The 12,272-nt window shown below is 34.7% G+C and overlaps 1 protein-coding gene across 2 annotated transcripts in view; it reads left to right on the top strand.

Annotated features, from left to right (window-relative positions):
- The window catches only part of SPIRE1 (spire type actin nucleation factor 1), a 248,136-nt gene extending 238,594 nt beyond the window's left edge, over positions 1-9,542 (top strand). For both annotated transcript variants that reach the window (XM_044667073.1, XM_044667065.1), the window contains 5 exons: positions 3,272-3,409; positions 3,932-4,002; positions 4,749-4,776; positions 4,869-5,005; positions 7,586-9,542. In XM_044667073.1, coding sequence (XP_044523008.1) covers positions 3,272-3,409; positions 3,932-4,002; positions 4,749-4,776; positions 4,869-5,005; positions 7,586-7,844 — 633 coding nt within the window. In that variant the 3' untranslated portion in view covers positions 7,845-9,542. The remainder of the gene's footprint in view (positions 1-3,271; positions 3,410-3,931; positions 4,003-4,748; positions 4,777-4,868; positions 5,006-7,585) is intronic.
- The last annotated feature ends 2,730 nt before the right edge of the window (positions 9,543-12,272 follow it).

Raw genomic sequence — 12,272 nt, 5'->3', positions numbered from 1 at the left:
AGTCTTGTACGCTGTACTTTGTTCTCCTAAGTATTATGTTTTATTAGCTGACCCAGAAGCTGGTTTCTGCATCAACTCTTTATTGGCTATTATGCTGTAGAAATAAATTCCCAAATGTAAGTGGCCAGTTCTGTTCTCTGGTAACAAGTCATTGCATACAGGGTGAATCTCAATTCCTTTCCCTGTTTTGATGCTGGCAGTATTATTTGAATGACCTAATTTCTAACTACTATTGTTCCTACTGCTATCACTGAAGAGCTGCCAGCATTTTCATAAATAATCCTTGGTTTTCTAATTCTCTGTTTAAATTTAGCTCACTAAATCTAAACATAACAATGGTTAAAAAGAAATGATGGTTTTTTTCTAAGTTAATTATGATAAAAGAGAGACTAGTCAGATTTAAATCTACTTATTTTTATTTTTAACTATCTTTTTGTCATTTATGAAAACTCGGAATATGATGGGTTCTTTGGGCCAAATTTTCTAGGTCCTACTATTTTCCTATAAAATGCCAACTGAGAGCATAGCTATCTTTTTTAAACTGTGGCTCAATAATGTAAGCTATGTCTTGTACTTAGGTTATCACTACATTTTTATTAGCAGATCTGATCCCTTTGAATGCTGAAAACATAATGAGAATATTGAACTAGTTCCTAATGCCATCACTTAATATGAAAAATGAGCTCTAAAAAAGCACTGGCCTGTAATAGCATATTAATGATACACATTCTCCTCTTAAACTTCTCCACTCTCAGACTTCTCCTTGCTGACTTTGGAAGTTAGATCCAAAATCACAGAATAAAAACAATATGGTATGTAGGCAGAGGTTAGGTCCTTAATCCCTTTAGTGTAGTGTCTGCTCATTAAAGTGAAGGTAGGATGTGCTATAAAGTAATTAGGCATAATTAAATAATTGGGGACATGGTTTTAGTTTATGATTAAAACTCTAAATGCCTCTGATGCTTTGGAGTTCTAGCTAGTTCATTCTCAAAATAATAAATTAAAATTTTATTTAGTCCAGGAGTATTGAATTTAATTTTTCCATTAAAAATATTTAGGAAAAAAAAATATTTAGAAAGCTTTCTACTCAAACTTAGCATATTTGTTTTTCATTTCATGTTGCATTGAAGTTTTGTTGTCCTTGTGAAAGCTCCAGAATTAAAACATTAGCATTGAACCTGACAAGGATTATATTACTAGAGGGTAGCTTTTCTAATTAAAAAATATAATAAGGCATTCAAAATATTTTCTTAATTCCTCCACAGCTCCACAGTCCCTAAAGTAGCATACTTTCCATTATAATTTAAAGTGATCTGTTTAAAATGTCAGCATTTTTTTATTTATGAGTAAAAGAATATAATACATGCATACCCTTACTACCTATATTAATATAATCTTGTAAAACAAACATACCATTTAGCCTTTAACAAACAAGGTAGTAAAAAAAAATCTTCGATGTTTACTGCCTGCCTGGCATTCATAGTTATATGAAATAATGTAATGAGTGGTTATTTACAGACTAACACTAATATGTAGTTCAAAAGATTTATGATAAAATTAATATACTACACAGAAATAAATGAGGAAGCAGGTGGGAAAAACTCTTATTCATATGAAATATCTAAAAGTACAACAGCTGTATCAAATATGTTCAGGAGGCTCTGTTTATTTGATATAACTCTCGAAATCTTAAACCTTTGAAAAGGAGTTTTGTTTCTTCCCACTTGATGCTACCCTCTTTCTCAAGATAAATCAGAGTACGACAGACACTGAACCTAAATGTAAAGCCACTTTTGCTATATCTGAAAATCTCTCCCATTGAAAGGTGAAATTGTGTGATGGGTGATTGTATTTGCACCTTTGGGAGCAAGCCATGTATTTCTGAACCAACAGTTCGTTACCCTAAGTGACTTAAGTAAGAACACATGCAGTTGTTGGTTTTTATAAAAGAAAATAAAAATTTAAACAAATTTTAGCAACTTTTTTCCTGTGTTTAGAGGACAAAGGGAAGTTCACATTTGATTCCAGTAAGGAAGGCAATAGTACTTCAGAATGTGGTTCTTAAATGCTAATGTTTGCGGAGTCTATCCCACAGATTTCAATTTTTATTTTTCTCTGATTGAAAGACAGAACTGATTGTTAAACTCCATCAACTGACTTCATCCATAGTCATCTGATTCTTCATCTGGCTTATTTGTTAGATTTCAAAAATGTCAGTATGTTGCAGTGAGCAATGCTATTGTGTGTGAGAGAGTGTGTATGTGTGTGTGGGAGTGAATTAATGTGTTTATACTGAGAACATTAAGTTTCAGTGTCACTTCACCACAATAGTGCCTGTGAAGCATAGAATGGTGGGAATGCATAATTGTTCTGTCTTTCTATTAGATTTATCCAATCAAAAGCAGAGCTGGATGACAAACAGATGGAAATGAGGTTTTTTTTTATTCAGTGGAATCAATTACATCAGCATCTAACCTACTATTTTTAAAGGATCAAAAACTGAACCATTAGCACTTAGAAGAAATTTATAACAATTTAAGTCCAGTCCCAACCTCTTCCAAATTTTTTTCTGTATATTTAACAGTTCTTATGGAAGGAAGAACAAAAATGCACATTAACAATTTCAGACTGTGAAATTACCTTATTAATTTCATGTTCAAATTCCATTCATAAAATTGGAGTTTCTCTACAATTGCTGATGTGACATGCCACTAAAAAAAGCCTTTGGGGATAAATTACTAACCACTTTCTTTGGCTTTTCTGGGCACCACAAATGAACATACATTTTAAAATGGCACTAATATTACAGTGCTGCTGGTGGTCTATATCTTGTATGTTGTAAGGAACCCCAGCCCTAAATAACAACTTAAAATATTTGCCAGTCAAAAGATAAAACTGCTGTATAATTGGCTTAAAACTAACAAAAATTATTGAAATACTTTCACTATAAAAATATAGATGTCTACTAAATGAAGCAGTTCCATGACAGAAAATACCCAAACCTGAAAAATTTGTTGTTATTGTTGTTGATGTAAGTGGCACAAAGCTGGAACTAACCCATGTGGGTGGTTAGCAATTATTATGCCACCTCTTATCTCAGGATATTTGCAAGTTTATGTGCTGCCCAAAGATCAGCCAACTTTTTTCTAGTTTTCATGGAAAATCTATCTTTCTTCTTTGAAGCTTCTACTAACCAGGTAAATGGTTCTCTGAGAGAGAAACCTGAAATGGGCATAGGAGTTTCTTATTCCTGTGGAATTTTGAATTTCAGGAAGAATTCTGTTATCCAGTGGAATGCTTGGCTCTCACGGTAGAGGAAGTGATGCACATTCGCCAGGTGCTGGTAAAGGCAGAGCTGGAAAAGTACCAACAGTATAAAGATGTCTACACTGCACTGAAAAAAGGAAAGGTATATCTGGATGATGAAGCATGAGTCTTAGAGTGTGTCTGGAGCCTAGAATCTTCTGTCTGCACTAACAGTCGAGTATTTCTTGCCCTTTCCCTTAAAAGGGAGAGTCACCATGTCTCCTTTCTTGAAATAACAAATTAACAAACAGAACAATTTTGTTGAGAGCTTAAAAATAAACCTAGTAATTAATATATATAAAGTTATATATACCTCAAGGTGGGGTTCTTTTGCTGGGTTTTGCAAATCAGAACTATCTCAGAATCAGAAAATATGATTCTTTGATATCCTTCACTTTGTTTCCAGGGCTTTAAACCTATAGCCTGATTTCTTATGTGAAACCACAAACATAATTGTGTTTTTTTAATGAAGGATGGGAGGGCCGACTTTAAAACCAATGTCTTAGTTCTCGTCTTCATGACACCCAACTGAACTAACTCATGTAATATTCATGTCACAACCTCATTCCAGTGTTAGAAAATCAACTGTTGACAAAGTTCTTCCCTTTTCAAATTTATTTTTTAGCTTTGTTTCTGTTGCCGAACCAGGAGGTTTTCCTTCTTTACTTGGTCTTATACTTGTCAGTTCTGCAAGAGGTAAGGCAGTCTCATAGATGCATGATTAAAGATATTTACTAGTAAGAATCTCATTGTACTGGTTTTATTTAAAGCTTCTCTACATAGGAAAACTATTGGTAATGTCCTATTTAGCTGTTCATGTTTTCTTTTTTTAAATATTGTTATTTTTATTTTGAGTATTTTCCCATAGTTACATGTTTCATGTTCTTTCCCTCTCCTCAAACCCCCCTAACCCCCCCTTAGCCGACGCACAATTCTACTGGGTTTTACATGTATCATTGATTAATACCTAATTCCATATTATTGATAGTTGGACTAGAGTTATCGTTTAGTGTCTTCATCCCCAATAATATCCCCATCAAGCTGTTTGTATTTTCAAAGGGGGCAAGAGTATGGATTTCTTTATAATAATTTACTAAAGAATTTATTATCAACTAGAATAATGAATTTCCAGATGTCATTTGTTTGATTTAAGCAAGGATGATTCTGATGATAGTATTTTATGTTTAAGCTAGGCATGAAATATAGAAGCAATTAATGTGACCTTTTATAGAGAAAATGAAAATTTTATAGAAATATAGGTGATCTGTTTATCTGGGTCTTTTTCTCAGATAAGTTGTATTTCTTAGTTGTATTTGTCTGGTCTACTATGTGCATGAAGTGCATCTTCTGGTAAGAGAAAGTATAGAAATCATTCTATAAGCCTTATTGACAAAATGCTTCAAATGCCCTATACTAACTACTGCTTTTGATTTCATACACAGGCCAGTATGCTCACAGTGTTGCAAAAAGGTAAGCTAAGACAAATAGTTTGTTCTGCCTTTGGGGCACAGGTTCTATATCTGTGACTATTTTTCATTCTTGGTCTCATTTTGGGGTAACAGATGCGATTGCCATCCAAGCCATATTCCACTCTTCCTATCTTTTCTCTGGGACCTTCTGCCTTGCAAAGAGGAGAAAGTTTTACGAGACCTGAAAAACCCTCTACTAGCCACCATCGGCCACTCCGGAGCATTGCCAGGTGAGGATTCCTGGAACTTGATTAGTAATAAAGAGATGATCTTTTCAGATGTCTATGCCGAGGTTTGGATTTTGCCAGTAAATAGCAAAAGCTGACCTCACAATGATCCAAGTGAATGGGCAAACAGCAATTTAAAAGCCACTTTACTTTATGAATTAGATTTCCTGATCCTTTTTGAAACTTAGAAATAAGGCAGCATCATGAAATGATTAGAACACAGGGTTTAAAACTTGTTGTAACTTTTACAGTGAAGTTTGGGGCAAGTCATTTACTATCTCTGAGTCTTAGTTTCTTTATTATAAAATGATGGTGCTGGGCTAGATCATCTTTAAGCTCAATCCCTTTCCAGTTCTAAACTAGCTGCCACAAAAGTGAAATCCATTTATAGTGCAATTTTTAAAAGTGAGTTCACTGTTTAAAAATGAAGATTTAAAATATCTATAGAGCAATTCTGGCCATTCTTTCCCCCCATTCTTATTTTTAGGAGAAAGTAAATTTTTATTCTTTGTGTTGAGTTTGACCTTCAATGGTCTGGGCTGGTAATTTTAAAAAAAGAACAATTAAGTCCAACGAGTATTACGTGACTGCTTTGTGCAAAGCACTGTACTATTAGAGCTGTTGATTCAAAGACAAAAACAAAATAGTCATAAGGGACTGTGCTAGGTTATGCCAGGGATAGGGCACTGGGCTCGAAATCAGGAAAACTCATCTTCCTGAGTTCAAATGCAGCCTTAGACACTAGTTTTGTGACCCTGGGCAAATCACTTCACTTTTTACCTCAGTTCTTCATCTGGAAAATGAGCTGGAGAAGGAAACAGCAAATGACTCTAGTATCTTAGCCAAGAAAATCCCAAATGGGGTCACAAACAGTTGGACATATCTGAAATGACTGAACAGCAACATAAAACATCAAATAAAGCTTGATACCAGGGGTTGGTAATGTCATAAAATAGTGCAGTGTTAAAAGCTACTTTCAAAGCAGCACCACATCTTGAGTAGGCTAGGATAGGTTAGGGACTGAGTCAGTTTTGGTTCTTGAGAAGGGAGATAGGTAAGACAACACTAGCTACAGACTTTCAGAGAAAGAATGATTTGAGTATTGACCTCACAAGCCTGAAGTAGATTGATGCCAGTTATTAACTCTTGCAGCTCATTGCACTTCTACAGGGAGAGAAGAAGGTTAAAAAGAAGTTATTCTATAAACTATTTTTGGATCTTGTGCTAGAGGCTGAAAATCCCCATTTTAGACGCTCTCTCTTCAGATATTGTATTTGAATCAAGCTTTTGCTTTTGAATAATTAGTGAATTTAGGATATGGAATTCCACAAATACTTAGAATTCATAAAATAGCACATGGTATTCAAGAAAGAGTTTGCATTGAGCGCAGACAGATTGAAATCATTTTACTGCTGCAGTATTAAGAGTTATATTTATTTTCAGCTTAAATGAAATGATAAATATTTTTTAATTTAAGCTCTAAGTCTTTGAAAACTATGAAACTAAAATAGCTTAAAATATAAAAATAACTTCCATTATGAAGGTAGAAGAATAAACTTCTTTTTCTCTAGACTCCAAACAACCAAAAAACAAATCAGCAGAATTTTTCAGAAGTGATATTCTCCATTTAGCACTCTGTTTTTATGAGAAAGAAACAAATATTGGGTGAACTGATATATCATGTATTTACTCAAGAGAACAACTTCAGGTTTTGTTGATTATGTCACTTAGACAGTAATGCTAACTACCTTCTATTATACAATGTTAATTAATATTCATAGTGAAGAGACTATGCCACTGCAAGATTCTGAAAGGTCATCTAGAGAATCAAAGATTTTAAAGTATATGCAATGTGGTGTTAATATTGTGTATTTTTTTAATCTTTGTTTTTTGATTCTTTGAAATACAGTAATCCATGTATTCCCATGTGTGGTAATTCTGTTAAAAAGAATATTCAGTTAAATAAAATATCCTATTTCTCTAGCATTCTAGTTTGAAGATCCATTACATTCTACATGTAGTAATTTTGAGATTCTCAAGCATTTTACATAGCAAATTTCCCAAGTTTCTTGGACTTTGTCTTCGGTGCCTGATGCCTTGAAAGTACTTCAGGATTTGAAGGACCCTTGGTTTTGAGTCCATTGATGAAGATGTAAACTCAGTGTGTCTTTCCAGGGGATTAATGAGTTTCTATAGCTGAAAAACCTTACTATCTGGTGACCAAACCCTTTGCAGATGACTTCAAGGTATCCTTGTATCATTTTTAGTTTTGTAAGATCTGCCAGAGATTGCCCTCTGCTGGCATAATCTTCCATCATTCTGGTGTTCCCCAAAGTTAACCTCTTTGTCACAGTGAGATTGGAGTAGGAACGAGTGGAGTGGACCTATATAAATGGGCCCTAATAAATAAATGAATAAGAAACTCCTTCTTGGTAAAGCAAAATATAAAATTTTCCTTATTATTTCAGCAATGTCATAAGTTTTTTACCTTCAGGATTTATATTTGTTTCATCTGATGCTCTTAATTCATATTAAGGTATTAATTCAAATAGAGGTATTGATTCTGGCTTTTTTTTTTTTTAGGTTCTCCTCAAAATCTAAATCTGTAGATAAATCAGATGAAGAACTACAATTTCCCAAAGAACTGATGGAGGACTGGAGTACTATGGAGGTGTGTGTAGACTGCAAAAAGTTTATTTCAGAAATCATCAGCTCCAGTCGGCGGAGTCTGGTGCTGGCCAACAAGCGAGCTCGTTTGAAAAGGAAAACACAGTCATTCTACATGTCCTCAGCAGGTCCCTCGGAGTACTGCCCTTCGGAGAGAACTATCAATGAAATCTGAGCCTTGTGCCTTTCCAGTTGCTCTTGTTCACAAAGTCAGCATTGGTGGGAGAACACTAAGAACTGCATTGTCTTTCCTTTCCTTTCCGTGGTTTTATTTCATAGGCTTGAATTTGCATTAGATCAGATATTTGTCTCACCACGTTGCTCTACTGACTGAATGCAGTGTTCATATCTGTTACTGATATGCAACAGGTCAGCCAATCAATCATTTGCACTGAAAGAAAACAGTGGTTTGAAACTTGCCTTCTTTTTAATTTGTACATTTGAAGGTCAGAACAGTTTTCCCTGAGTTTAGTTCTTTACTATTTCTTAAATCGTTTTCTAACCAAGGCTGAAAGGTTCTTTAAGGAGAAACCAATCTAACAAAGGAATCAGTGTTAGCTCAGTTCTAAGCAGTAAGTCATATTGGCATTTCCACCTAATAGTGTTCACATGTAGTGTATACAGTAATCCAGAGCCCTCATGGAGGACACTAAGCTCCTGGCATGGGCCATAGTAATTATTGTCTCACAGCATAAAATCTAGGATTTGCTAATGCTAACAAATTGATTTTTAAATTTATTGTTAATCTGAGATTTTTGTTAAATAAGGGACTTTATGATGTCTGTGTTCTAGTGTAAAACACCAGCATAAGCTGTACACCCAAATGGGTGACTCTTTCCCTGAAGCTGCTGGACTTGTCAGCCCTAGTGTAACTGACCAGTGTCTCTCCTGGAAGTGACACCTTATTCCTTTGAATGTATTATGATTATTGGTAGTATTAGTAATAATAGACTGGGTGATAAAGGTTTGGCAGAAGTTTGGGGACTAAGGTATATGGCAACAGTTTGAGTGTACTCTTGCAATGTCAAAAGAGCCTGTGATTCTGCTTGAAAGGTGGCTGGTCTGTTTTGAAACTCTACAGGTTGGCAGCCTCTGACTACACTGGTGTGGCTCTGGTAGCAGATACGTTATCAACTCTGTTTTTCATATCTTAGGAACTTGGCCATCAAGTCTAAACTCGGCTGTAATTTGGTACCTAAGGTCTTAGACTGGAAACAAATTTATTTATTTTTGTAAATGAACTTTTTAAAAACAAACAAGGTTGTTTAGCTGTTTTAAAGTTACGAGAACATTAACCTGCTGACTGGCTTCAGATGCTTTTTTTGCATTTTTTTTCTCACAGATGGCTTCATGTGTGTATTATTGGGGGGGAGGGCAAGGGTGACCATTGTGCATCTGAAATTTATGAGCTCATTTAAGATCATAAAATGGGTTAGATTATTTTGGTATGCTTAAAAACAACCAACCAAATAACCATTGATGTTTGTCAGATCAATTAATGCACATGCACTGTAATTTTCATGAAGCAGTAGTAGGTACATCCATATTCAACCTGGTGACAGCACCATAGGTGGCATGATAAGTATTTGTTATTGTATCAAAATATAGTTAACATTTCTATATGAAATTAACATGCCTCAAAATTGTCCCAATACTACTTTAAAATGGACTAAAATTTTATGATTTCATAGCTTAAAATTTGCAAAATAAATTTTAATGATTAATTAAATGCACGTTAACAGTTCCTCCATATTTGCATGTGAAACTATAACGTCTCCAGGGATTTCTGATCATGTAGAAGTTTAAAATTGTTTTAAGGGCTTTGAAAAATATATTCAACGAAACTTATTTGTAAGATTTTCTAAGAGACCAAGTTGTTTGAAATTTATATTCAGGAAAAAATTTTATGTGAGCCACAATATTTTGGGACCCTCTATTCAAACTTTTAAAATAATTGCTAGCTAGAAAAGGGTATGTGAAGATCAGGGATAAAGATAGCTCCATTAAGTTCCTTAGTGTGTGTGTGTGTGTGTGTGTGTGTGTGTGTGTGTGTTTATAAATATTCCCACAGCCATGCTTGTCCAGTTTTTTGTTTGCTTGCTTGTTTTTCGGTCCGGACCCATAATTTAATCTATATGGAAAGATTCTAGTGTTGAAACTCCTTTCATTGATGCAAAGCAGTAATACAACTTTCATCTATAATCTTAGATAGTTGCTAGGACTACCAGAGTTTGCTCATGATCATATAATCAGTATGTATCAAGACTTTTTCCCAGAACTTCCTGCCACTAAGGCCAACCCAGTAGCCATTATACCTTGCCTCCTCTCATAACAAGCTATATAAAAGCAAAAGAAGGTAGCATCCTAAAATTGAGGGATTTGCTTCCACTCTCAAAAATAAATAAAAGTAAATAACAAGAGGTGACCTTTCTAGCCTATCTCCCTCCTTTTAGGCCCATGACATTACAGAAGTTTATAAAATTCCAGTCACATTCAAATGCCCTCTTGATCTTTAGAATACAAATGGGCAAAGTCAACATAATAGGATACGTGATGGAAAAAAATTAAACAAATTTCAAAGTGGTCACTATAAGAAAAAGGCCAACTTGTCATTTATATTAGTCCTATTGGTGTGCTCTTTTGGGGTGCCAAAACCAATCCTGGTGTTTTAACCCTTTGTTCTCTTTTGCTAAATTCTATAGTGAGTTTCCCATAAGAAACAATTCTTGACTTAAAAGGCTGGAATTTAAAATCCTTTGCCTTCTCTGACTTTAGGAACGTGTGCCCATTTTTACATTTAAAATTGTTCAGCATCCTTCTTTATACTATTCAGCATTCACCTTTATTCAAATTTTGTTTTTTTAACTAAAAGCATTTGTGCTGCCACTTTCATTTGGAGTCTAAGGGTTCTTGGAGCAATGTGTGCTCAATGAAATAATGAAATATTTGGGCATGCTTATGCTTAAATATGAAATGAAATAAATGACCTACTGTATGTGATGCCCTTTATAAAACCTGAAAGTGCTGTCTTCAGTGTTAGGTATTATTTCTTTTGGTTGGCAGCACTATCTGATTTCCACTTCCCTCTTTCCTGACTCTATTTCCCCACTCACTCTAGGTTTTGAGTGCCACTTCTTTTTGTTCTCATACCTCATGAAGTTACCCTGTGGAGAGGTCCATGTTTCTCTCCCTGCGGTTTAACTTCATATCAGTGTCAGAATATATGAGAAAGTTTGTAAATACATGTAATATATTTATTAATATTTGAAAGGCTGCCATCCAGCAGACACTGGGAATAGATTTTCCCAAGATGATTTAAAATGAAAACAAGTCTTATTGATATGCAAATTGATTAAATTATTTCACTAGATTTTGAGTTTTGAGCCTTTTAAGTCAAACCTTGGAGACTTTATGGCACGTAGCATTTTAAGAATTAAGTTGCAAGAGGATATGTGACTAGCAACATGAACTCACCACCATGAACTTCTCTTAAAGCTTTTATTTTTCTAACTGTATTAATAAATGTAGGACTTGGTTTTAAGGAACACATAGGAGATATGAAGGTTCCTAAAATGTGCCACCATTATTTGCTGACAGTGAAAAAAACAGAGAATTTGATACCGACGAATTACTAAATTAAGGCCATGAGGAATGTACTCCCAGCTTTCTATGTGTACAAAATCCCAGGTCTTACTGGTTTTCATGGTGATAGTAATAAGCATTTTTCATTAAGGCCTCTTATTTGAAAATTATCTGGGAAAAAAAAATAAAAAAAGCCTTTCCATCATAGCCTCTGTCTCTGTTCATTTTCCTGTTCTGTACTATTTTGTCCAACTAGATGACTTTTTTCTGTTCATAACTAGTAGGAATCATCTGGTCTAGAAAAGGAAGAGGAATTTTTATCACTGATAGTCTTAAGAATACTTTGTGCCAAGTACTACCTGGTATTGAGTGGCAGTTCATGTTTCAATTACTAAATGTCTATGCTGATCAGATCATTAATTTTTTAAAAGGCCACCTTATTTTTTTCTGAAATGGGATGTACCAAATGTATGTGTATATCTGTGTCAATAATTAATGGCAAAACTAAAGTTTGATCTCCCTTTTCCCATGCCAAATAAAATCCTATTTTCAAAGCTTTTCTCCTTTTTACCCAAAGAAATGAAATGTTGACTCTGTGATTGAAACTCCACTTACACTAGAGTTTAATAGCTAACAAACACCTACTTGATAAATTCAATATATATTTAATATTGCAAAAATTTCTCCCTTTCAAAGTGATTGAGCTACTCTGATATTTTTAAATTTTATTTAAAAAATGTTTTCTTGGGGACAGCTGGGTAGCTCAGTGGATTGAGAGCCAGGCCTAGAGATGGGAGGTCCTAGGTTCAAACCTGGCCTCAGGCACTTCCCAGCTGTGTGACCCTGGGCAAGTCACTTGACCCCCATTGCCTGCCCTTAACACTCTTCTGCCCTGGGGCCAATACACAGTATTGACTCCAAGACAAAAAGTAAGGGTTTAAAAAAAAAGTTTTCTTTTAAAAATTGTTATATTGATTGGGGAAGCTGGGTAGCTCAGTGGATTGAGAGCCAGGCCTAGAGA

This window comes from Gracilinanus agilis, chromosome 1 (genome assembly GCF_016433145.1).
Source record: "Gracilinanus agilis isolate LMUSP501 chromosome 1, AgileGrace, whole genome shotgun sequence".
Taxonomy (NCBI): Eukaryota; Metazoa; Chordata; class Mammalia; order Didelphimorphia; family Didelphidae; genus Gracilinanus; species Gracilinanus agilis.
Note: the sequence above shows the minus strand (reverse complement) of the source record. Positions and strands in the feature narration are given on the sequence as shown.